At 66.0% G+C, this 25,050-nt stretch overlaps 2 protein-coding genes and 1 long non-coding RNA gene across 3 annotated transcripts; 1 reads left to right on the top strand and 2 right to left on the bottom strand.

Moving 5' to 3' along the window:
- Positions 1-1,226: 1,226 nt before the first annotated feature.
- Positions 1,227-10,848, top strand: MAN1B1 (mannosidase alpha class 1B member 1). The gene is made up of 13 exons (XM_087823091.1): positions 1,227-1,355; positions 1,948-2,056; positions 2,650-2,765; positions 3,411-3,565; positions 3,843-3,952; positions 5,034-5,219; positions 5,820-5,968; positions 6,334-6,522; positions 7,593-7,783; positions 8,325-8,445; positions 8,904-9,101; positions 9,174-9,305; positions 9,974-10,848. The coding sequence occupies exons 1-13, from the start codon at positions 1,245-1,247 to the stop codon at positions 10,175-10,177; spliced, it is 1,971 nt and encodes a 656-aa protein (XP_087679217.1). The 5' UTR covers positions 1,227-1,244; the 3' UTR covers positions 10,178-10,848.
- Positions 10,849-11,611: 763 nt separating this feature from the next.
- Positions 11,612-15,105, bottom strand: DPP7 (dipeptidyl peptidase 7). The gene is made up of 13 exons (XM_016211777.2): positions 15,023-15,105; positions 14,842-14,955; positions 14,623-14,762; positions 14,373-14,536; positions 14,089-14,224; positions 13,936-14,017; positions 13,685-13,851; positions 13,469-13,529; positions 13,047-13,165; positions 12,601-12,757; positions 12,410-12,474; positions 12,011-12,081; positions 11,612-11,894 (listed from the first exon to the last, which is right to left on the bottom strand). Exons 1-13 carry the CDS (start codon positions 15,102-15,104, stop codon positions 11,759-11,761), a joined length of 1,494 nt encoding a protein of 497 aa, XP_016067263.2. The 5' UTR covers position 15,105; the 3' UTR covers positions 11,612-11,758.
- Positions 15,106-19,037: 3,932 nt separating this feature from the next.
- Positions 19,038-20,955, bottom strand: LOC148091904 (uncharacterized). Its single transcript, XR_015715452.1, has 4 exons — positions 20,853-20,955; positions 20,146-20,261; positions 19,346-19,500; positions 19,038-19,072 (listed from the first exon to the last, which is right to left on the bottom strand). It is a non-coding gene; the product is annotated as an uncharacterized LOC148091904 (long non-coding RNA).
- Between the last annotated feature and the right edge of the window lie 4,095 nt (positions 20,956-25,050).

Here is a 25,050-nt window from a genome sequence, read left to right as displayed (position 1 = left end):
TCAGCCTCTTCTCACAGGTGCACCCCTGCCGTCCACCCTGCGCTCAAGCTGGACGGCCCGTCACCACAAAGATCTTCGTTCCACCTTTATAGCCACCTCCCATTTCCAACCCCAGACAACTGCTAATGAAACAACCGCATTTGAAAGATTGCGGACTTGTGATTTCTCAGCAAGGTGGGGGCTCGCCAATAAACACCGCGCGTGGCTGGTCCCTGGCCTGGACGGTGCAGTCTTTGACCCGCGTGCGCGGCGGGAACACCCCAGGTGCTCACAGCTCTGTCCCCTGGGGCTGGAGCTCACGCGCGGCCGAACCCGCTCCGGGCCGACCGGGGAGCCCTCCTGCTTCCTCCCGGGCCCTGGGGGGGGGGGGGGGGTCGGGCACCCGGGGGGCGGGCCCACAGCCGGCCCCTTGGACCAGGTCTGGGGCGGCTCCTGCGCTCGGGTCAGACATCCCCGGGCTGCGCCCTCCTGCGCTCGCTTCCTCCTGATCCCACCGTTTCCCTGGTAACCGTGCAGCCGGAGACGCGGGAGGGGCCGCTGGAACCGCGCGCAGAGCCGCCGGTGGGGCGAGCCGGGCCCCGGACGGGGCGGGCGGGCCGGCGGCGCTCGGCGGGGAGCCCCGCGGACGCCCGACGGCTTCCAGGCGGGGCTGGGGGAGCACCGGGCAGGGCCCTGAGCCGGGCACGTCCCGCAGGCACCGGGCGGCTCTGCTACGCGGGGGCCCACGGCGCGCCCCAGGGATGGGAACCGCGAGGGGTGCCCGCGCCCCTGCGCCAACAGGACGGGGCGGCCGGCCGGCCCCCGCTGCCCGCAGGACTTGGGGCGGCCGGGCCTGAGACGCGGCCCAGCGCCCTCGCGGGGAAGCCCCGAGACCCCGCGCCCCGAGGGGCGGCCCCGCCCAGCGCGCAGCCCCGCCCGGCGCGCAGCCCAGGCCCCGCCCACAAGCCCCGGGGACGGCGCCGGCGTCGCGGGCGTGGGGTCGGCGCGCAGGCGCAGGAGCGAGGACACGCCTGCGCCCTGAGAGGTAAACAAGCTGGCGGCGCCGGCCCGGTCGGGCGCACGCGCAGTAGGGTTCGGGGCGCGGGGCGCACGCGCATTGGCGGGGAGCGCGATGGGCGGGGTGTCGCGGGAGCTGCGATGGCTGCCCACGGGTGTCCGCGGAGCCGAGCCGCTCGCCCGCCTCGCAGCGCCGCCTCTTGACGCCGCCCGTGGGCGGGGACCCCCGGGCCGCGGCCGCCGCTGCCATGTACCCGCCCGCGCCCCCCGCGCCGCGCCGGGACTTCGTCTCGGTGACGCTGAGCTTCGGCCGCGGCGACGGCGGCAGCACCGCCCGGCAGCGCCGCTCGTGCTGGAGGGTGAGGCCCGGCTCCGTCCGCAGCCCCGGCCGCGCTGCCCGAGGCGCAGGCCCTGGTCCGCGGGGCGGGCGCGGTCCCGGCTGCTCCGTCACGGGCCGCGTGGGCGGGAGGGCGCGGGGCCGGGGCCGCCCCCAGCGGGGTCCCGGGCGAGGCGTCTCCGACCCGACGGAAACCTGAGGTTCCCCGGGGACCCCTCCCCGGGGCCCGGGAGCTCCAGCTCCAGCAGGTTCACCCCCGGTGCGCTCCCGGTGCCGGGGACCCAGGGCGCCCACAGACCCCAGCTGGGCAGGTGCAGGTCCGGCCGGGCCTGAGCCGCGGCACGTGCCTTGAGGGACGACCGCCGCCCCGGTACCGGGCAGAAGCGGACTCTCCGTCCGTTCCCACCCCGTCTCTCCCGTCCCGGGCATCCTGCCGCCTGCATGACCAGCTCAGCCTGTCGCCCAGCCGGGGGGGGACGGCCCCCAGTTGGAACACAGTAGAGCTGCACACACGGGACCTCCTGAGGCCCCCACTGTCCACTGGGCTTGTCGCGGGGAGAGATGGCCCCTGTGCTGTTCCCAGTAACAAGTGTCCCTCTCCGCCCCTCCCTCAGAAGTGGAAGCAACTGTCGCGGTTACAGCGCAACGTGGTTCTCTTCATCCTGGCCTTCCTGGGGCTCTGTGGGCTCCTGTCCTACGTCAGCGTGGCTGACCCGTGGAAAGGTACCTGCGCCCGCGCCTCCGACGGCTGAGGGCGGCCGGGCGGACCTGAGCTTGCCGCCCACCAGCTCAGCTCCAGGAGCCACAGGGCAGCTAGTGGGCAGGAAGCCCGGGACAGGGGTGTGGGGTGCCCGGCCCCCTTGCTGGAACAGGGGAGTTACGGCCACGTCCTGGGGCTGCCTCCCACGCGAGTCTGGGGGGGCCGGCACCACGCTCGGCCCTGGGGTTCCAGGCTCGCTCTAGCGCATCTGTGGTTTTCATCACAGGGCTGAGCGGGTGAGGGGCAGGCGCCCCGACTCCCCTGAGCTACTTGAGGGAGGAGCGCTGAGCAGCTGCTGCGGGTGCCAGGTGCACTTTCGGGAGGAAACACAGGAAAGCATTGGGGTGGGGTGGGGGTGGGACAGGAACACAGAGGGCCGGTGCGTGGAGGTTCGGTGCTCCCTGCCATCCTGGAACGGGCTCGGGTGACCGTCCCGAGGCCTGAGGGTGTCCTTTGTTAAGAAACAGTGAGCGCCTGTCTGGGTGTCTCCTAGGAGGCCTCTGAGCACCCTCTGGGCCTGGTGGTGCATCTGAGTTCAGCAGGTTCTCTCGTTCAGTCCCGAACGGCAGGTCAGCGGGAGAGCAGAAGGCCAGGCCAGCAAACCCGCCCGTCTTGCCAGCTCCTCAGAAGGCAGATGCTGACCCAGGAAAGGGCCCGGGGCTGTTGCCTCAGGTACTGACCACACTGCGGGCGGGGCCGTGACCGGGCTCAGGTCCACAGCATCAGAACAGCAGTAGGACTCACACCAACCGGGAAGGATGCCACCTGGTCAATGCCACCCTCCCTTCTGCCTGGTGGGAGGACCCCTGGGGCAGGAAGGAGGAGTGTTCTTTCCTTCAAGCTCAGGGCACGTGCTGGGCTCTGGATGCCGGGTCAGGTGGTGAACTGAGCAGACTGTCCTCCCCAGAGCTGCAGGAACAGGCAGGCGGCCCCCGTGTGCATCCTGTGAGGACAAGGGCACACGCCTGCAGGGGGCCGGGCCCTAGGTCAGGGCAGCCTCTCTGAGGACGGGACACTGCACAGGAGCCTGAAAGCCGAGCAGCCCTGGCTCTGGGTAGAGTTGGGAGCAGGATGCCATCCAGGGAGCTGCCCAAGGCAGGGCTTCACCCACACCCAGGACACACTAGTCCACGTGCAGAGTCTCCACCCAGGTCTGTCAGGGCCAGAAAGTGATGTGAAAGGTGTTCCCCCAAACCTGCACCTCACAGTGAAGAAGGAAATAGTCCAGCTCATGCCCAGCACCCGGGGTGGAAACAACGGCAGCCCGTAGGTGGTTGAATTCCTCTCCTCTCAGCAGTGACTCTTACCTTTGTCTAGAAGCCTCAGAGGCAGGCCCGGCGGGGACCCCCCCACCTGCAGATCAGAGCCCCCAGTAGAGACTCGGAGGACAGGAGGCGGGGTGACGTCAAGAGGAGAGAAGAGGTGGTGGGCCAAGCTCCCCAGGAAGAAAACCTGCAGAGGAGCATTGTCAGGTACCGGGAGCCGCGGGCACGGGTCTGAACGCGCCAAGGCAGAGGCCGCTGTACCCGCTGTCTGTTTCCTGAGAAACAGAAACAGAGAGAGAAAGAGCGTGTGGTGAACATCTGCCTTTGAAGCAGGCAGTTTGTGCCCATCCTGAGAGCGGGCCCCAGGGTGGGGGTCCTGCCTGCTCATCGCGTGGCGTGGAGGGCGAGCCTGAGCCCGGCCAGGCAGCCACCTTGGGCCTTGGGCCTGTGCCCTGCCCTGCTGACGGCCGCTCTCTCCCTGAAGCTGGCGGGGAGCAGTGATCGAGCCGGAACCGGGCACTGGAGTCCCTTCCAGACAGGCAGAGGCCCCCACCAGGCCTGCCTTGCAGGCCCCCAGCATTCTGGATGGACAAGGTAAGGCCCCACCTGCGTCCTCGGGGTTCCCACTTAGACACCCTGAGAAAGAGGGTGTGTGGACACGCAGGTGAGTGTCCAGGGTGTGGGGTGGAGTGCTGGCTAGTCCTCTGAGGCTGGTCATCCCTAGGCACCCAGGTGTGCCCCAGGTCTCACTTTTCAGAGCTTTGTTGACACCGTTGTCCCATGTCCAGGGCTGTGGCGACAGGAATGTGTGTGTGGGAGGCTTGTTTTCCTGCCCATGTCTGGTCCAAGAGGGGCCTGGGGATGTGGAGACACAGGTGCTCCTTGGCATCTCCCCCAGGCCTGAGGGACTCGGGCAGCTGGGTGGGTGCCCTGCATTTGGGCACCAGTGGTTGGGTGCTTGTTGGGTGCTGGCACTTTGGTGGAAGAGGAGGGAGTTCAGAGCTGGGCTGGTGGCCGGGCCTGTGGGGACTGAGAGTGATCGCGTGGCCTGACGGCAAAGCTGTGAGGATCACAAGGGGAGGCCTCTACCCCACAGAGAGGACACATGGTGTGAAGCCAGTGACCTGTTTTCGTGGACACGGTCCCCTGTGTGTCCTGCACGTGTGGGGAGTAGAGCCTCCCCAGTGCATCGTGGGCGCTGCAGACAGGCTACAAAGGGACCACAGTGTGCCTGCCCCACAGCGTCTCCTCTGGGACGCCACCAGGCGGGTTCATGAGACGAGGTGGGATGGCTCTCCTCACCAGCACCTATCACCCTTGGTATTCCCAAGCCCGAGTTGCCAGTGCAGCCAGTGTGACTGTGTCTCTGATCTGTGGCCTAAAATGCCTTTGTGCACCGATGCTCCCTGTGGCCCCAGTGGAGTGGACGGGACCAGGCCAGGTGGACGCGAGTCTGGGCTGTCTTATGAGGCCCCCAGTGCCTCGCCATCTCCACAGCCATGTCCAGCCCTGAGGGTTTCACCTCCGGTTCTGTGCTTGGACTGTCAAGCCCTCTGCTGCGCTGTGGCCCTGGACAGCGTTCCTCAGGTCACCAGCATCCTTGCTTGGGGCCCCAGGGGGGCTGTGTCTCCCTGACCAGGTCCAAGGTCCCCCTGACCCTCTTCCCTCCCTCCAGCCCCCCCTAACAAGCGCCAGAAGGCCGTGATAGATGCCTTCCTCCACGCGTGGACTGGGTATCACAAGTTTGCCTGGGGTCACGACGAGTTGAAGCCTGTGTCCAAGTCCTTTGGCGAGTGGTTCGGCCTCGGCCTCACACTGATCGACGCCCTGGACACCATGTGGATTTTGGGTCTGAAGAAAGGTACCTGTCATTCAGTTCACGGCCTCGCGTGTGCAACATGCGGCGAGTGGGCGGCGGTCCCTGGGAGGCCCCCCCGCTGTGTCCACTGACGGGCTTCTCTTCTCTGGGTGACAGGAGTGGATGTGAGACAAGAGCCAAGTATGGACCCTGGGTGGGCGTCTGAAGGCATTTTCAGCCTGGGTTTCTGTTGCATTTGGGAGAGGGCCCCGTGGCGGGAGGTGGCAGATAGCCTGATGTGGCTGCCAGCACCCAGAACCTGTCCCTGACGTCCATCTTGTGCCACACAGCTGGGGGCAAACGGATGGGGCGTCGTCGTCGGTTATTCCTAAGTGATGTTTTCTGAAAAGGCTGAGGACTGCCACTGAGCTACCCACGTGGTCCCTGACCCGTGGCCTCTGATGGTCGACCACTTGTGCTCACAGCTGGGTGTGGCTCCTCAGCTGCATGCCAGCCTGTTTATGCTCAGGCTTGAAGACTTGGGGTTTATGCCATTACCCCTGAGGAGAAAGATGGGCAGGAGAATGCACGTTGCCCAGGGAGAGAGGTCCTAGGGGCCATGAGACCTGTGAGCATGTCCTCTGCCTCTCCCGTTTCATGTAGAATTTGGAAAAGCCAGGAAATGGGTGTCTGAGAAGTTAGAGTTTCAGAAAAATGTGGATGTCAACCTGTTTGAGAGCACCATCCGGATCCTGGGGGGGCTTCTGAGCGCCTACCACCTGTCTGGGGACAAGCTCTTCCTGGAGAAGGCCGTGAGTGTCCTGTGCCAGGTGGCCTTCACCTTCAGGGCCCTGAGCCATGAGGCTCACCCAGTTTTTCCTTTGCTCTGGGGATTCTGGGGCAGGGGGTGTTTCTGCTTTCCTTCTCTTAAATTCATTTGTCATTTTGGGGGTGAGCTGAGCAGAGCAGCACAACTCGTCCCCCTGCAGCCCCAGGGACATCGCTCGAGCTCAGGAGTCCAGCTCACTCTGCTGCTGCGGAGGGCGGGGGCCCCGTGAAGCCAGGAGGCAAATGTCTGTCCTGTGATTGGATGGAAGCGGGTGATGGGTCTGCACCGTGAAGGGTAGACGTGGCCTCGGGGACAGCAGACGGTGACCTCTCGCTGTGTGTGTATCAGGAAGATTTGGGGAATCGGCTGATGCCTGCGTTCCAAACGCCCTCCAAGATTCCGTACTCAGACGTGAACATCGGCACTGGAGCTGCCCACCCACCCTGGTGGACATCGGACAGCACAGTGGCCGAGGTGACGAGCATCCAGCTGGAGTTCCGCGAGCTCTCTCGTCTCACAGGGGTCAAGAAATTCCAGGTACGGGGCCTGGTGTCTGGCAGAGGCTCTGGCTCAGCACAGTGGGTGCCGGCCATGCGGACACTGATTCCGGGCCGGGAGGCCACTGCCTTTCCACTAGAGCCCTGTTTTTTCACTGATGCCAGGGCTCAGGCCTGGGAGGCATGGACTGGCGGGTGAGCCTCTGCCCTGGCCCCACCTACCCTGCCTTGGTGCAACACGTGTCTTTCGGGCCCTGATAGAGCTGGCTGCGTGTCTGAGCCGCCTCAGGGCCAGCGTGCAGAGGCCCCTCTGTCTCCGCTGCCTGGGTTGGCTCTGTTGACCTGCTGGCATTGTAGCCAGTTTTGTGTTGGTGACATTGAGATTGTCCAGCCGACGGCCTCCGGTGACGCTGTGGTGGCCCATGGAGTGGGCGAGAGGAGCAGTTGGCGGTGTTGAGGTGGAATGAAAACCTCAGCATTTGGCCATTTACCCTGAGATGGCCTCAGCGCCCATGTGTTGCTGGGTCTGCAGTAGCTGGAGATCAAAGAGGAACATCTTCTGGGAGGCAGTTATCTGTTGGGACGGGTGGATATGCTGGGTAGAGACCCACAGGGCACCCTGTGCAGGGTCCTGATCCCTCTGATGTGCACAGAGCTGTGGGAGCACAGATGGGTGCTGCCCGGCAAGACTTGAGCACAGAGGAGCTGAGGTTGGTTGGGGCGGGGCCGACGCACAGTTCACTTGGTGGACAAGGGGTCGGGGCAGTCGACGGTTAGCAGCAGCCCTGGGCTCGGGAGCGGACCTGTCTGCCTCCCTCCAGTAAGCAGGAGCAGGCGCCACGCTGGGCAGGTGGCCCTGAGGGCTGGCTGTGGGGGCTGAGACCTGCCCAGAGGACAAGGGCCTGTGGTGTCTGCCACCCCGAGGTGGCCGTCTGGAAACCAACCGGTTGCTCTGTGGTGTGGGCTGGCCAGAGCCAGGGGCAGTGGGCCAAGGAAGCAGCGGCCAGGACGTCGACCTTCTCGCTGCCAGGAACGGATCGCTCGGCAGAGCACACGAAACCCTTGGACCGCTGGGCACCCTCGCTCACCCGCCCTCTCCTGTCTGCCCAGGAGGCTGCGGAGGAGGTGACCAGGCATGTCCACTCCCTGTCGGGAAAGAAGGATGGGCTGGTGCCCATGTTCATCAACACACACAGCGGCCTCTTCACCCACCTGGGCGTGTTCACTCTGGGCGCCAGGGCCGACAGCTACTACGAGTACCTGCTGAAGCAGTGGATCCAGGGCGGGAGGCAGGACACACAGTGAGGCGCCTCTGCCCCCCCTCGGGCCCTTCGTGGGGAGGAGAGGCTGGGGAGCCGGGTCTGGGTGTGGCTGCCTGCGGGGCCCAGCTCTGCCCAGCCTAGGAGGCAGCGGAGACAGCTAGTCCCCTCGAGCAGAAGGCAGAGGCGCCAGGACACCTGGGCCTCCCTCCACGTGTCACTTTGGTGCCTAACAGGACCCTTCCCCAGACAGCAGTGCCACAGCCCCTCAGTTTGTAAAACCCAGGCGAACCCTCAACAGGGATCCGGGATGGCTGCCGCCTCCGGCCTGGGTGATGTGACCTGGACCCCTGGGGGGGGGGCGTTGCCATCAGGGAGCCTCCCCTCCCAGGGGCTCCGCTGGCGGGAAGGAGCAACCTGCTGGGGCAGCCGGAGGCACTGCCAGGCTGACAGCACAGGCTCCACCCCCACGCAGGCGCCAGCGTCCGGGGCAGGGTCAGGCCTTGCAGCCTTTAACGTATAAGCCACAGCTCAGGTCCTGCGCCTGCCTGGTCTGAGCAGACAGGACCTGCTTGTCCCACAGGTTGAGGGACGACTACCTGGAGGCCATCGAGGGAATCAAAAGGCACCTGCTGCGCAAATCTGAACCCAGCAAGCTCACCTTCGTGGGGGAGCTCACCCATGGCCGCTTCAGCGCCAAGATGGTGAGGGCCTGCGAGGTCCAGGCTGGGCAGGGGCCTGGAACCTGGGGCTCCGAACTAGGACCAGGAGAGAACAGTGACATCGTGGCCAAGGCAGACGTGGGCTGCACAGCCTGGGCTGTCCCCCCAGTGTGGGGGTGACCTCTGAGGTGCCACAGGTGCCTGCCCTTGGCCCCCCCTCCCCCAGCCCCCCCTCCTGCAGCTGGCGCCCCACCATCGTTGGAGGCTGGGGAGAGACCTGGTCAGGCTTGCTCCCGGGACTGGACAGGGCTTCTTCCACCAGCTCATCTGCCCACACTGAGCCCAAGTGTTTGGCCTGGGTGTTTGTGCCTGTCCTGCTCCTGACCTTGTGGAGGCCGAGGGCTCCGGGGATGTGGGAGGCTGCTCTGGGGCGGCGCTGGGCCAGGTGGAGCCTGAGTGGCCGCTGGCTGTGTGGTAGTGAGGAGCCCCTTCAATTTCAGGACCACCTGGTGTGCTTCTTGCCGGGGGCGCTGGCCCTGGGCGCCCACTATGGCCTGCCCGCTGACCATATGGAGCTGGCTCGGGAGCTCATGGATACCTGCTACCAGATGAACAGGCAGATGGAGACAGGACTGAGCCCCGAGATCGTGCACTTCAACCTGTATGCGCAGAAGAGCCAGAAGGACGTGCAGGTCAAGGTGAGTGGGGCCAAAACGGTGGGGCAGGGTGCAGGGCACTGTGTGGGCCTCACACCCGGTCTGTGTCCCCAGCCGGCCGACAGGCACAACCTGCTGCGTCCCGAGACGGTGGAGAGCCTGTTCTACCTGTACCGCTTCACGGGGGACCGCAAGTACCAGGACTGGGGCTGGGAGATCTTCCAGAGCTTCAACGCCTACACACGGGTGAGCCGCCCGCCGCCCGCGCACGCCCAGCTCCTCACAGTCACCTTCCCAGGGTGGCTGCGTGCGGGAGGGGCAGGCTTGCTGTGGCTTCTGGGATGACCTTCTCCTTCTAGGTGTCACCGAGGGTCTCGGGCACGTGCATCCCTCCACACTGTTTGAGAGACAGCCAGTTAGGAAGGGTCCCTGCCATGTCCCTCCTGGGTCCACCATGTGGCCCGGGCAAACCTGGTCCACCCGAAACAACCTCGGGGCCACTGCTCCCCAGGACTGGCACCAAGACCACAGTGCCTCCCACTGTCCTCAGACCCAGCCACGTGCCACAGCTCAGAGAAAGAAAGTCACGCCCTGCCCAGCGCCCACCACCTGCTGGGCGGAGCTGAGACCTGACCTTTGCCCTGTGGTGTGCAGGCGCATGGCCTCAGCGTGTGGGAGGCCCCCACAGGGTTCTGGAGGCAGCACTCCCACCAGTCACCCACGGGCAGCTGGCACTGGGGTCTCTGGAGGAGCCAGGCTGACCTCCAGGCCTCCATCCCAGGCACTGTGGGGCCATTTGCTGTGGGGAGGCAGGGAGCTCTGGGTGCCTCCAGCGGGTGACCCTCTTGAGGACTGAGGCTGGGTGTGGGGAGCGGTTGTGCCCGCAGCAGTGACGCTCGGCCTTGGTTCCGCAGATCCCCACAGGCGGCTATTCTTCTATCAGCAACGTCCAGGACCCACACAATCCCCAGCCCAAGGACAAGATGGAAAGCTTCTTCCTGGGGGAGACGCTCAAATACCTGTACCTGCTCTTCTCCGACCACCGGGACCTGCTCAGCCTGGACACCTACGTGTTCAACACCGAGGCCCACCCCCTGCCCATCTGGGCCCCCGCATAGGCACTGCCTTGGGGCCTGTCACTCCTTGTGTGCAAGGGTGCCCGTCGGCTGGACCCTGGCCCTGGATGGGCCCACCCTCCTTCGACCTTGGCCGTGTGGTGTCTGCCCAGCTGGCTGGACACGCTCCGGGCCAGGCTGGTGACAGAGGCCAGGAGGCAGCCAGGCCGCTACATCTCTGGGCTTGGAGAGGAGCCCGGGGCTGCCCCGGGCAGCAGGTATCCACCCTGGCTGTGGGCTCCTTGTCTGTGTTCCGTCCCATCAGGACGACGGGGCAAGGAAGTCAGCCTGGATCAGGGGCCCGTCCTCGGGGCTTCCTGCTCCTCCGAGGACCTTAAATCATGACGTACATTCCTGAAACCTGGGCATCCCCTGCAGCCAGCACACGGGCTGCATGGGGTCCCGGGCCTCTGGTCACCTCCTGGGGCCACCGTGGGTCCCCAGACCCCATGTGCTCAGGGGCAGGAGTAGAGGGGGCACCAGAGTGCAGCTCAGCCTTGCTGTCAGCCTGTGACCCTGTCCTGACAGGTCTCGGGGCTCCTGGCTGGCTGTGCTGTTTACGTGTTGGACTCAGGGATCCTGCGGGGTCTGGTCGTGAGATGACAGGTTTGCCCTGTTCCCAGGCCACCCCAGTGGGACGGACCTTCAGTTGAGATAAAGGAGATCTGCTCTGACCGCTGCGTGTGTGTGGGGTTGACTGCTCCTGGCACTTGGGTGGAATTGGGGGCAAGTGGGTTGGTCAGGATCCTACGGTCACCCGCTCACACCCCCACATGCACGTCTTTCTGGGTGTGGTCTCCTGAGGTCACTTTCTTGGGGTGTGGGGTGTCCTGTCCCCTCCTGCAGCATCCACACACGCCTTAGGACTGACCCTGGGCAGCTTCAGCAGAGAAGACCAACCTGGGCCTTGGCATGGGTCCCTGTCCCTAACACCAGATGACCTAGGACAGGCCCAGCTCTGCCCTGTGTTAAGCTGGCAGCGGTTGCCCTCATCACCTCCAGGAAGTCCACTTCCCCCAGAAGCCAGGGCCTCTCCGAGCACTGACACTCCTCAGCCGAGGTCGGCTCCCAGCGCGTCCTCTGGGCCTGGGTTCTCAGCTGTGATCTCAGGTGCCCTGGTGGCAGCCCCCGCCTACCCCTGGCCTCCCAGGCTGCACTCAGCTCGCCCTCGGCCTGGCTCCCAGCCCTGCACTGCCTGTGCTTGTGAAGGCGCAGAGCTTGTCCCAGCCGTCATGACTGCCAACTCCCTCCCTGCAGAGCCCCCACAGCAGAGGGTGTGGGGTTCTCGGGGTGCATTCCCACGGTGGTGGCGACATTGAAACAAGGCATAGAAGGGAGGCGGGGCGTGGCTTGGGTGGCTTCTGATGTTTGGTGTCGTGGTTCAGCTGGCCCACCCCCTCCCGCCCGTCACAGGCAAACAGCACACTTGGGGTTGGGGATCGTTTTATTGTGGCAGATGGGGAAGGGTGGCACTGCAGTGCATTCAGTGCGTCCACTCCCTCCTCGTGGGGTTTGGCTAGCCCCTCCCTCGGGCATGGCCAGCCCTGGGGTCACTTCGACAAGCCCCCTCAGCCGTCTCCGGTCCTAGCTGGGGAAGTGCCTTTCAGCCTTGGAGACTTGGTGCTGCACCTGCCGAGCCTCCGCGACCCACTGGCGAATGAGCATGGCCTCCAGTCTGCGCGCCTCCAGGACGGACGGGGGGTCTGCCGGGTGGGATGCTCTGAGGAGCAGGTGGGGCACTCAGCGGGCAGGTCAACCTGTGCCCCACAAGACCCCCAGCCAGGTCCAGCCATGGGCCCAGGCCAGGCCCAGCACCCTCCCAGGACAGGACCGCACCTGAGGTCTAGGTGATGTGCCCCGCCTCGGATGGTGATGCTGAGGACAGACGCACTCAGGTTTCTCTGGATCTGTCCATGGGAGACGCCTGTAAGGTGCGGTGGGAGCTCCAGGCGGTCAGCCCCCAGCCCTCCCCCAGAGCCTGCAGGTCCACGCCATGGGGTGCAGCTAGCACAGTAACTCGAGGTGACTGCATAGCCTTGAACGTTCTCATCAGAGAGGCGAGTCAGAGGCCAGGTCCCATCAAGTCAGGAAAAGAACCAGGAGGGAGCAAGGAGCAGCCCCGGGTGTGGGCATCAGCATGGGCACAGGAACAGGCACAGCGGCTCCTTGGGAAGACTGCAAACTGGCAGGGAGCCTGCCTGGGGCAGCTACTGTCCAGCACGGCCTGTAACTCACCCCACCCCTGGCCCAGGGGTCCAGGTCACCGTTGGAAAAGATGATGTTGCTGGCAGATCCAAGGTCTGAAAGGGACAGAGTAAGTGGGGGACCAGGCGGGGCCCGAGCTCAGTGAGCCGCGGGGCAGCTCAGAACCCAGCTCTGCCAGCTCAGTGCAGAGGGGAGACAGCCCCGCCCCACCCCAGCCTCACCAGCCCCCCCGAAGCTGGTGTGCAGCCAGTCGGGCCGGGGCCACACGCCCCACGTGTCCAGGCAGTACTGCTGGCGGAGCTCCTCGGTGAAGGGCATCTCGGGGAACAGGTCCGTCACGTTGTTGCTGGAGAAAGTCAGGCTGATCTCCGTGCAGGCCTGCAGGCGGGCATCTCCCTCAGCACCGTCCCTAGCAGCCCCAGGCCCCCCACCCCATAGCTGGCAGCCCCAGGCCCCCCACCCAACCCTGGCAGCCCCAGGCCCCCCACCCAACCCTGGCAGCCCCAGGCCCCCCACCCCATACCTGGCAGTCCCAGGCGCCCCACCCCAACCCTGGCAGCCCCAGGCGCCCCACCCCATACCTGGCAGTCCCAGGCCCCCCACCCAACCCTGGCAGTCCCAGGCGCCCCACCCCAACCCTGGCAGCCCCAGGCGCCCCACCCCATACCTGGTAGTCCCAGGCCTTGGCATTGGGGCCCAAGCCACAGCCTGTGGGGTCTGCACAGGCCTGGTACTGCTGGTAGATGTCGTAACAGGGCTCGGTGCCTGAAGAGTTGTACACCAGCCCTGGGGAGAGGGGTGCTGAGGCCAGGTGCCTGGACGCCCACCCTGCCTGCTCAGAGGGGTCCTGCCGGGGTCAGGGCTCTGGGGTCTCATGTGCCAGGAGGAGTGAGGTCCCTGGGTCTGTCCTAGCAGCCCCTGTGCTCCCTGCCAAGACCTCCCACAGCCCCTTGGGGCAGTGACCCCAGGCTGGGCCAGGAGGAAGGCGGCCACTCCCTAATCAAAGGTGATGGTGGGGGTGTCCTGGGCCCCACACAGCCCACCGGCCCCCACTCGGCACCAGGCCCGGGGCTGGGGCTGGGGACGCACCTGCCAGTGCTCGGAGCCCCTTGATCCTCTGGCTCTCGCTCAGCAGCAGGTTGCAGGCCACCTAGTTGGGGGGGTGCCAGCGGAGCACCTCAGCAGAGGACCCCGCCTCCCGGCTCGCCCTCCCCTGGTCCCAGGCTGCAGAGGGTGCGGGGCCCCGGGGTGGCGCCCGCCCCTGCCCTGCCCTGCCCTGCCCTGCCCGCGAAGCAGGGGCCTTGCCTTGACAGGATTGGCGGGGAAGTGCCCCAAGAAGTCGGTGGGGTAGGGGTAGTCCATCATGGCCAGCACGGTGAAGGCGTTCCGGGTGAACCCGAAGAGCTGGGCCAGGTCCTTCCCGCCTGAGAGCGGCTGGCAGGTGCCGAACTCCTGGCTGACCCGGGCGTGTGCTGCCAGGAGGGGGCAGCGCAAGGCCTCAGAGGGCTGCGGGCGGGGGCAGGGGGCGGGGGGCGGGGGGGGGGCAGCCTCCTCACCTCCCTGTAGGAACAAGTCCTTGATCTGCCGGAAGGCGTCCCGCACGCCCTGCGCACACTTGGGACCCTGGCCCTGGAAGTCCTGAGAAAGGAGAGGCTGTGGCCGAGCCCGGCCCCGCCACCCCCACCGGGCCCCCCAGGCCTCTCGCTCACCACTGAGACGTCCCGGAAGAACTGATAGGCGTCCCCAAGGCCGGCCACTGACACGACCGGCGCGCTGGCCGCCAGCGCCCCCGCCACCAGGTGGGGGTACTTCATCCTCATGTAGGCGCTGAGCATCCCCCCGTAGCTGTTGGGGAGCAAGGTCAGGGGCGGGGGCCGCGGCCCAGCACGCCCCTTCCCCTCCTCAGTGACCCCCCCCCGTGCCCCAGAGGGGCCTGAAAAGCCTAAGGACCCAGGAAACACCCCTCGGGGAGGAAGGGGTGGTGAGGACCCACCTCCCGCCAAAGGCGATGGCGGGGACGTCCTGGGCCCGGAGGCTCTGCCGCAGCGCCTGGAGCAGCCTGGCGAAGTCGGCCAGCGCCTGCTCCACCGTCAGCAGCTCCGTGTACCCGCGGCGGGTGGACCGCTCCTCGAAGGGGAGCGACTTTCCGTAGTAGCGCTGTGGGCAGGGCCGGCCGTGACCTCGCCGCCTGCCCGTCCCCCCGCTCCCCCTCCCGGCCCCGCAGCCGGGCGCCCGGTACCCACGTGCTCCGCAAAGACAACCAGGGCCTCCTGCTCTGCTGCCAGCTCCAGGATGAACCCCGAGTTGTTGGCGAAGGCCCACACGTCCCCCTCGTTGCCCGTGTAGAAGAACAGGGGCCCCTCACCCCTCTTCCAGAACTTCTCTGTGGGGTGCAGGCAGGGAGGGGTTGAGTGAGGCGTGTGACCGGCCCCCAGGAGCTGGGGGGCCCCAGGCAGCCTCACCTGACACCAGGAACCGCTGCGGGAAGGTCTGGTTGCCGAACCTCTCGAAGTTGAAATGATCCAGGAGCTGATCGAAGTAGTTCTCCCGGAAGTCGGGGTCCAGGGCCCTGCGGGCTGGAGGGCGCGGGGCTCAGGGGACGGCTGCCAGGCGGCGGCGGGAGGGCCCGGGACCCCCACTTACCCCCGGCCTCCAGGCGGTGCAGCCCCAGCGCCAGCAGCAGGGCCAGGGCCCAGGGCAGGGCCCGCGGGGGCCGGGGGCTCATGTCCGCTGGGCGGCCGAGAGCATGTCACGTGGCTGCGGGGACACCTCACGTGGGGCTGGGCGGGGCTGTGCCCTGGGCGCCCGTCCCTCCGCTCCTCCGGCTGGCGCAGCAGAGCCTCCCCTCCCGCCCTCAGGCTTCCTGGCAGCCATTGTGTCACCATGGAGATGGTCGCCCTGGGGACCCGGGAAGCAGGCCGGGCTCAAGGGCCTGGCGCTGGGACAGGGCCGGGTGCCCAGCCACCTGTCTCCCGGCCGCCAGTGCCCAGGGCCCGCCCGCCCCATGCCTCCCCGCTGGTCACCCAGCACGGCCTTCCTCGCTCCAGGTGCCAGGTGGGTGCGTCCCCAGCACACACCTGGGCGAGAGGCCACAGCCCTGCCGCCCCGGCCGCTCGGGGCGCCCCAGCCTCACAGCCACAGGGAGACGATCTGGGCCAGGCCCCCCTGCAGGTGGGCCCCTGGGGGGGCTGCCCAAGGGGGAGGGAAGGGGCCTCCGAAGTTGGGGGTGGGGGGTGTCCCACGCAGAGGGCAGCAGCCCCGAGAATGATCTTGTCTGAGCGACAGCCAGGGGTCACGGCCATGGGTCGGGGTCCTGGAGCCCGGCAGGGGTTGGGCAGGGGGAGGTGGCTGCTGAGAGCCCGGGAGGGAGGGAGGGGCCCACGGCCTCTGCTGGGACCCGGGACCTCTCCCCCCTCAGGCCAGTCCCTTCACTCAGTGAGACAGGGCCCCCCGGGAGCGCCTGGGCCCCAGGACAGAAAGGCACCCCCCTGCCCCGGGGTCCAGTCCAGGGCCTGGGCGAGGGCCCCCCACGGAGCGGATCCCTCCCCCACCGGCTGCAGGGAGGAGCGACACCCACCCCCTCCCGAGATGTCCGTGGCCAGCATGGCCCCGCCTCTGCCCAGGCGGCCTGTCTGGTGCTGGGGCTGACAGGGGAGGTCTGGCCACTGGCGTTGGCCACTGTCCCCCTGTCCCAAGACCGTCACCGTGGCAACCAGTGTGATGACAGTGAGCCTCCCTCACATCACACCAGCCCCGGGTGTGGTTGCCCCAGTCACCCAGGGCCACAGCAGTCACCCCACAGTGCCTCCCCGTGTCCCCACCCCCAGGCCCCATCCGTGCCCCTGTCCCCATGTCCTCCTGTCCCTCCTATTCCTACATCCCCGTGTCCCTGTGCCCCTGTGTCCCCCTGTCCTCCTGCCCCTCCCATCCCCCATGTTCCCATGGCCCGGCCTCTGGGTGCCCACCCCTGTGTTCTCACCCCTGTGTCTCCGTGACCCCCTATCCCTGCCCCTGTGTCTCTGTCCCCATGCCCTCCTGTGCCCCATGCCAGGTGCCCATCCCTGCGTGCCAGCCCCCATGTCCCCGTACCTGTGTCCCAGTGTCCTCCTGTGCCCACCCCTGCACGCCCCCCCCCTCTGCGCCCCCCTGCCTGTTTCCCTGTCCCCGTGTCCCCCTGTCCCCATGTCCCCCTCCCCGAGCCCTCCCCACCATATCTCCCTCCTCCCGTGTCTGCGTCTCCAAGTTCCAGTGTCCCCGGGTCCCTGTGTCCGTGTTCTTCTGTCCCCGTAGCTGCGCCCAGGGCTTCCCGTCCTGCGTGAAGTAGACAGTGGCCCTCAGGGCGGGGGCCACGTCCAGACAAGGACCCGAGCCCCGCCCGGGCCGTCCCCTCGGTCCCCTCAGCTCCCCCGTCCAGGCGGCAGCAGGTGGCTCTCACTCCCCGGGAACAGGCCTGCCCCGCAGGACGCGCCGAACGCCTGGGGGCCGGAAGCCCTCCCCGCAACGGCCTGGGGAAAAGCTGGGCCCGAGGCCCTCCAGGTTCACGGCCGGGCCTCCGCCACCCCTGCTCTGCCCTTTCCGACCTCAAAGCGGTGAGAATGGGGGACGGGCCCAGGTGAGTGTCGGATTTTACCCTGTTCGCCGTCTGTGAATCGTGAGCCTCAAGCTCCCTGTGGGTGCTGTGCCAGGCTCTCCGCTCCCGTGTCCCAAACAGCCCTCAGGGCCATCGCCCCGCGGCTGGTCCCCGGCCCCTGGGCAGCCGCCTGGTGCATTTGGCTTAATGGCGTCAAGGTCCAGCCCCGCTGGTGTGCGTCGGACGCCCCTCCTCGTCTCTGGTTAATCCATTGATCTTCAGAGAGCGGGAGGGAGGAGGCGGAGGGAGAGGCGTGGGCGAGAGACAGGATCGGCTGCCTCCCGCCGCACCCAACACGGCCCGATGGGACCTGCCACCGAGGAGGGTGCCCTCGGCCGGGACGAACCCGGGACCCTTCAGCCTGCAGCCCGACGCCCCAGCCACTGAGCACAGCTAGGGCCGCCCCTCTTTTTTTTTTTTTTAAATATGTTTTTGTTGATTTCAGAGAGAGGAAGGGAGAGGGAGAGAGAGAAACATCAGTGATGAGAGTCACTGATCGGCTGCCTCCCGCACGTCCCCGACTGGGGATCGAGCCCGCAACCCGGGCTGTGCCCCGACCGGAATCGAACCCCGATCGCCTGGATCCTGGGCCGACGCTCAGCCGCTGAGCCACGCCGGCCGGGCTGCCCCTCTGTTTTAAAGGTAACATCCCGCTGTGTGCAGATTCCGCGTTTCCCGTATCCATTCACCCGTCAGCGGGCGTTGGGGTAGATTCTACCCCTCGGCTCCTCTGAGAGATCCTCTGTGAACCTGGGTGTGCAGATATCTCCCCGAGCCCCTGCTTCAGGTCCGTGGGGTGTGCCCGGGAGGGGGACAGCTGGGTCCCGTGGCCGGGCCACGTTTCCCTTTGCAAAAAGCTGCCACACTGACCCCCACGGCGGCGGCTCCACGTGGCGTTCCCGCCGGCAGGGCAGGCCTGGCTCCCCCGGCGCCCTGGCCAGCGCTCGCCGCCTCCTGTTTGCAGCGTCCCCACGAGCAGGGGGTGGGCCCCCGGTGGGGCTGGGGTTTGCGTTTTCCTAATGAGCTGAGAGCTGAGCGTCTCCTGTGCTTATTGGGCATCCACACGTCGTCTTTGGAGAAACCTCTATTCAGACGCTTTGCCCGGCTGGGAGCAGGGACCCGGGCGTCCCCGAGCAGGCCCTGTGCCCCCGGCTCGGACGCACGCTGCCCCCGGGCGTGGGGCCACCCTCCCTTGCCTGTTAAATCATTCACGAGACACAGTGTCCCCTGTTCATAAAGGTGCTTTTACTGTTGGTTTATTTGTTGAGTTCTAGGTTTATTTGCTGTTGACTCTGTTTTTATTGTTTCTGTTGTTGAGTTTTGGGAGCTTTTAAAAATAATTCTGGATGTGACTCCTTCGCCGTCGGGACAGCTTTGCCCGTCCTGCGGGCTGCCTTTTACGCTGACGATGGTGCTCTTGGTGCACAAAAGTCTCTTTTGATGAAGTCCAATGTGTCTATTGCTTACTTTGCTGCTGTGTTTTGGGGTTTTATCTAGGAATCCACAGTCAAATCCAGATTGTGACGGTTCAACCCTATGTCTCTTTGCTTGTTTTTTGTTAATCTTCACGCAGGGGTATTTTCTCCATTGATTTCTAGGGAGGGAGGGATCAATCGGTTGCCTCCTGCACGAGCCTGGAACCCACAACCTGGGTATGTCCCCGACCGAGAATCTAACCCCCACCCTTTGGGGGAACAGGGCGACTCCCAACCAACCCGGCCAGAGCGAACCCACTGCCCCCGGCCCCGGCCTCCGACGCTACACAGCAACCGGGTTTGTCCCCAGACACGGCCGCCTCGGGCCAGCAGCCACCACAGGCCCTGAGGTCAGGGCTGACCTTGTCCTCTGGGCGGGTCTCGGCCCCTTAGCAAGGGGACTGTCTGCCGCCCACACACTCACCTGCGGGCCCACACGCCCCCTTTCCGAGGATGCCGAGGTGGGGCCCGGAGGGCGCAGGTGGGGCCTGACCTTGTCCATCCAGAATGCTGGGGGCCTGGCGGGGCCTCTGCCTGTCTGGAGGGGACTCGGTGCCCGGCTCCGGCTCGATCACTGCTCCCCGCCAGCTTCAGGGAGAGAGCGGCCGTCAGCAGGGCCCAAGGCCCAAGGCCCAAGGCGGCTGCCTGGCCGGGCTCAGGCTCGCCCTCCACGCCACGCGACGAGCAGGCAGGACCCCCACCCTGGGGCCTGCTCTCAGGATGGGCACAAACTGCCCACTTTGGAGGCAGATGTTCACCACACGCTGTTTCTCTCCCTGTTTCTGTTTCTCAGGAAAGAGACAGCGGGTACAGCGGCCTCTGCCTTGGCGCGTTCAGACCCGTGCCCGCGGCTCCCGGTACCTGACAATGCTCCTCTGCAGGTTTTCTTCCTGGGGAGCTTGGCCCACCACCTCTTCTCTCCTCTTGACGTCACCCCGCCTCCTGTCCTCCGAGTCTCTACTGGGGGCTCTGATCTGCAGGTGGGGGGGTCCCCGCCGGGCCTGCCTCTGAGGCTTCTAGACAAAGGTAAGAGTCACTGCTGAGAGGAGAGGAATTCAACCGCCTACGGGCTGCCGTTGTTTCCACCCCGGGTGCTGGGCATGAGCTGGACTATTTCCTTCTTCACTGTGAGGTGCAGGTTTGGGGGAGCACCTTTCACATCACTTTCTGGCCCTGACAGGCCTGGGTGGAGACTCTGCACGTGGACTAGTGTGTCCTGGGTGTGGGTGAAGCCCTGCCTTGGGCAGCTCCCTGGATGGCATCCTGCTCCCAACTCTACCCAGAGCCAGGGCTGCTCGGCTTTCAGGCTCCTGTGCAGTGTCCCGTCCTCAGAGAGGCTGCCCTGACCTAGGGCCCGGCCCCCTGCAGGCGTGTGCCCTTGTCCTCACAGGATGCACACGGGGGCCGCCTGCCTGTTCCTGCAGCTCTGGGGAGGACAGTCTGCTCGGTTCACCACCTGACCCGGCATCCAGAGCCCAGCACGTGCCCTGAGCTTGAAGGAAAGAACACTCCTCCTTCCTGCCCCAGGGGTCCTCCCACCAGGCAGAAGGGAGGGTGGCATTGACCAGGTGGCATCCTTCCCGGTTGGTTTGAGTCCTACTGCTGTTCTGATGCTGTGGACCTGAGCCCGGTCACGGCCCCGCCCGCAGCGTGGTCAGTACCTGAGGCGGCAGCCCCGGGCCCTTTCCTGGGTCAGCATCTGCCTTCTGAGGAGCTGGCAAGACAGGCGGGTTTGCTGGCCTGGCCTTCTGCTCTCCCGCTGACCTGCCGTTCGGGACTGAACGAGAGAACCTGCTGAACTCAGATGCACCACCAGGCCCGGAGGGTGCTCAGAGGCCTCCTAGGAGACACCCAGACAGGCGCTCACTGTTTCTTAACAAAGGACACCCTCAGGCCTCGGGACGGTCACCCGAGCCCGTTCCAGGATGGCAGGGAGCACCGAACCTGCACGCACCGGCCCTCTGTGTTCCTGTCCCACCCCCACCCCACCCCAATGCTTTCCTGTGTTTCCTCCCGAAAGTGCACCTGGCACCCGCAGCAGCTGCTCAGCGCTCCTCCCTCAAGCAGCTCAGGGGAGTCGGGGCGCCTGCCCCTCACCCGCTCAGCCCTGTGATGAAAACCACAGATGCGCTAGAGCGAGCCTGGAACCCCAGGGCCGAGCATGGTGCCGGCCCCCCCAGACTCGCGTGGGAGGCAGCCCCAGGACGTGGCCGTAACTCCCCTGTTCCAGCAAGGGGGCCGGGCACCCCACACCCGTCCCGGGCTTCCTGCCCACTAGCTGCCCTGTGGCTCCTGGAGCTGAGCTGGTGGGCGGCAAGCTCAGGTCCGCCCGGCCGCCCTCAGCCGTCGGAGGCGCGGGCGCAGGTACCTTTCCACGGGTCAGCCACGCTGACGTAGGACAGGAGCCCACAGAGCCCCAGGAAGGCCAGGATGAAGAGAACCACGTTGCGCTGTAACCGCGACAGTTGCTTCCACTTCTAAGGGAGGGGCGGAGAGGGACACTTGTTACTGGGAACAGCACAGGGGCCATCTCTCCCCGTGACAAGCCCAGTGGACAGTGGGGGCCTCAGGAGGTCCCGTGTGTGCAGCTCTACTGTGTTCCAACTGGGGGCCGTCCCCTCCCGTCTGGGTGACAGGCTGAGCTGGTCATGCAGGCGGCAGGATGCCCGGGACGGGAGAGACGGGGTGGGAACGGACGGAGAGTCCGCTTCTGCCCGGTACCGGGGCGGCGGTCGTCCCTCAAGGCACGTGCCTCGGCTCAGGCCCGGCCGGACCTGCACCTGCCCAGCTGGGGTCTGTGGGCGCCCTGGGTCCCCGGCACTGGGAGGGCACCGGGGGTGAACCTGCTGGAGCTGGAGCTCCCGGGCCCCGGGGAGGGCTCCCCGGGGAACCTCAGGTTGTCAACAAGGGGGTCTCAGGAGGCACCGAGGGCTGACGTTTATTCCAAATTTCCCCTTCAGGCCAAGAACGGACAACGTGAGTCCCCAGGACATAACTTGTGATATGAAGATTCCCCTCTACTGGGATTTTGTGGATTAAACTCAAGTGTGTGCAACAAAGCTGCATGCAGCCGAGTCCGGGCGTCTTCTGTCCCAGGTCGAGCCTGGGTACCTTGGACACAAGGGTGACAATGGCGATAGTGGGCGGGCTCTTCCGGTCACTGACTCAGGCAGCGTCAGGAATAACACGAGGCTTTTTCTATTAAGAGGCCTTGAAGCCACGAACCTAGATTTGAGCTCAGGCCACGAAAACAGGTCCCAGAATCCAGTTGGGTCTGTTTCAGGGAGGTAGGTGGCTTCCCCCCCTGCACCCCCTTTATCCTCATAGCATCACTGTTTCTCTGTAGTGTTTACATTGGTTTCACGGGGTGTTCATCACAGCAAACACGGGACTTTCCACGACATCTCCAGTGAGCGGGCTTATTTTTATTTATTTACTTAAATCCTCACCAAAGGATTTGTTTTTATCGGTTTTAGAAGGAGAGGAAAGGAGAGAGAGAAACATTGACATGAGAGAGAAACATCGATCGGTTGCCTCCCGCATGTGCCCTGACCGGGGACCGAACCCATAACCTCGATGTATCGGGACGACATCCCAACCCACTGAGCCACCCGGCCGAGGCTCAGTGTGTTTAAAATCACACCACACGTGTACTCTGACCATATTGGAATTAAACTAAAAATGAATAGCCTAAATATACCCGGGAATTCTCCAAACATTTGAAACTTAAATAACACACTTCTAAATAACCCAGACATTAAAGAAGAAATCACAGGGGGAAATAGAAAACATGTCTAATGGAATGAAAATCAAAATGCAGCGTGTCAGAGCTTGTGGGGACTTTGTAAAAAAACCAAAATCTTGGCGCCTACTTGGAAAACCCACGACCCTGCTTTCCATCCTCAGGAAGCCGGACCGGCATCCTCCGTTGCTCGGGACAAAACCTCGGCGTCGTTCTTGACCCCGCACCTGCCTCGGGCCGTGTCTCGTCCCCTCTACATCTCTCGCTTGGCACGTGGACTCCCAGCAGCTTCCTGGCCGGTCACCCTCCTTCCTCCCCTGGTTACCCACACAGCAGCCAGATGGCCACTCGTCCACTCCCTCCTGCGGCTTCCCGCCCCACCGAAATAAAGCTGAAGCCCTCGGCGTGGCGTGGCCAGTCCCACGGGCTCTGGCCGCCACCTCTGGCCTCCTCCCTCACTGTCTTCCCCTCACTCTGCTCCAGGCCACACTCCTCTGTCCCGGGGCCTTTGCACGTGCCGTTCGCCCTTCGGGAGCACTCTTCCTTGGATATTTGCGTGGCTTGCTCTCATTCCACGCCGAAGTCTTCTCAGAGGTCTTTGAGGGGAGGCATTCTCTGGAATAGCGCCCTGTATTGATTAGTCTACTGCTGCATGGCAAACGACCCCCCAGCTTAGTGTTTAGAACGGCAGCATTTATCTCTCTCAGCTCCTGTGGGCAGGGCTTCTGGAGCAGCTTGTCAGGCTGGTGCAGGCACAGCCTCCACCCCATCCCTGGATGTCGGGGACCTTGCAAGGGGCTCCCGCAGCCTGAGGGAAGCAGCTGACACGCATTCTGGAGCCGCAAAAGAGCCCGCGCTGCAGGGCTTGGCAGCTTCCCTGGTATAAACACGCCCACCACGGCCAATTTCAGGCCCCCAGCTGTGCCACAACCAGCTCACAGATTTGTGAACATTTAGAAATTGCCTCCCCGGAGCCAGCAGAAGCCGCCGCAGCCCCCGGCGGAGGCGTGGGTGGACCGGAGGAGGCAGGCGCTCTGGCTGCCGTCCAGCCAAATCCCTTCCTCCGTCTGGACCACCGGAGTTGGCCGGTCCGGGGCCCCCATGCAGCCTCCAGGCTCTGACCTGCCGGGGACCACAGAAGTTTCGACACAGGCCACCGACCCAGCCCTGAGTGCACCCCACATGTCCTCCTGGGAGCCCCCAGGAGCAGTGAGCGCCCCCAGCACTGGGTTCTTTCCGCCGTGAGCCTGGGTCCGAGCAGAGACAGGTGGGGCTGCAGGGCAACGTGGGCCCCTCGCCCCCGGGCACCCCTTCCCTTCCCTGAGACAAGGAGCCCCCCCGAAAGGGAGCCTGGCAAGTGCTGCAGCCCCTGCCCCTCAGCACCAGGGTGCCCCCCAGTGTCCGTGTTTGGGGGGGTCAGCCTAGTGGTGAGAACTGCGGGGGGGGGGGGGGGGCAGGAGCGGGGCTGTGGTGGGAGGAGCCACCGCTCAGAGCATCGCTTAGGTGCGGGGACCACCCTGCTTTGTCCCCATCGAGGGCTTTGGCAGTTGGGTCTGCAGAATCCTTGGTTGCTACTGGAAACAGTGATGTCACCGGCGGGGGCGGAGCTTCGGGTATCTTTTTTGTTAGGGAGGGGGAGGCAGCTCCAGGAGTGGAGGGGACAAAGAGTGAGGGTCCAGGGGACCAGAGGGACCAGCGGGGCAGGATGTCCTCTGCTTCCACTCTGACCCCCTCCCCACCCTGTCTCCTGGGGAGAGGCGGACAGGATGGGGGGCAGAGTGGACGCAGGAGACAGGATGGGGGGCAGAGTGGACGCAGGAGACAGGATGGGGGGCAGAGTGGACGCAGGAGACAGGATGGGGGGCAGAGTGGACGCAGGAGACAGGATGGGGGGCAGAGTGGACGCAGGAGACAGGATGGGGGGCAGAGTGGAAGCGGAGGACACACAGGGCTATTGGGGCGCTGGCCTGGCTGGACAAGGGCTCCCTCGTGTCCAGCCTCCGTCCGGCCCGCGGCAGACACGCCCCTGCCGGCCTTGGCCGCTCCACGGCCCGTCTGGGCGCAGCCCCCAGACTCTGCTGGAGGATCCAGCTCAGCACCGGGCGGCCACCGCCATCCATCCTTCTCAGCCCTTTCGGGGGAGTCCAAGCCACACGGCCGGGCAGCCGGCGTCTTCCTCGCGCTCGAGCCTTCTGCCCAGGGCCACGGCTTAGGGCCTCTCCACACCCCTGGGTCCCCAGCCCGCGGAATCCGGTCCCAACACATCGCCCACTAGGGGTGAGGACGGTGCGCGCCACGCTGGGCCCTGTTGAAAGGCGCACGGGCTGCGCGGGGCGTCACGGTCGGTGACCTACGCTCAGCTCCCGGGGGCCCAGGAGCGGGTCCGGTCCCCGCGACCCCTCCGCGGGCGCGCACACGCGCCCTGGCGCTCGCCCCGGCTCCGCGCGCCCCGCACACGCTCCGCGCCGCAGCGCGCGCTCTGGCGCGGGAGGCGCCCCCCTCCGCTCGGCGCGGAGAAGCGGGGGCGGCGGGAGGGGTGGAGACGCGGGTCCCGCTCCCGGCTCCGCAGCTGCCGCAGTCGCCGCGGCGTCAGGACCCTCGGAGCCCGCGGAGGAGCCGCGGCCGGTTGTCCTCCAGGCGCGAGGCGGCCGGAGCGGCGCCGGGACCCGCTTCAGCACCGCGGACAGCGCCCGGCGCCCGCGCGCGCCCAGGACCGGCCGGGGAGGCCCGGGGCCCTTCCCTCCCGGAGACGTCCTGGGCCTGAGGCTCCCGGGGACGCGGCGCCCCCCGCACGCGAGGCCGGGCGCGCGCAGAACGGCCGGGG

The sequence above is a fragment of the Miniopterus natalensis genome, chromosome 12 (genome assembly GCF_054644295.1).
Source record: "Miniopterus natalensis isolate mMinNat1 chromosome 12, mMinNat1.hap1, whole genome shotgun sequence".
Classification (NCBI taxonomy): domain Eukaryota; kingdom Metazoa; phylum Chordata; class Mammalia; order Chiroptera; family Miniopteridae; genus Miniopterus; species Miniopterus natalensis.
This window is presented reverse-complemented; position numbering and strand designations above follow the sequence as displayed.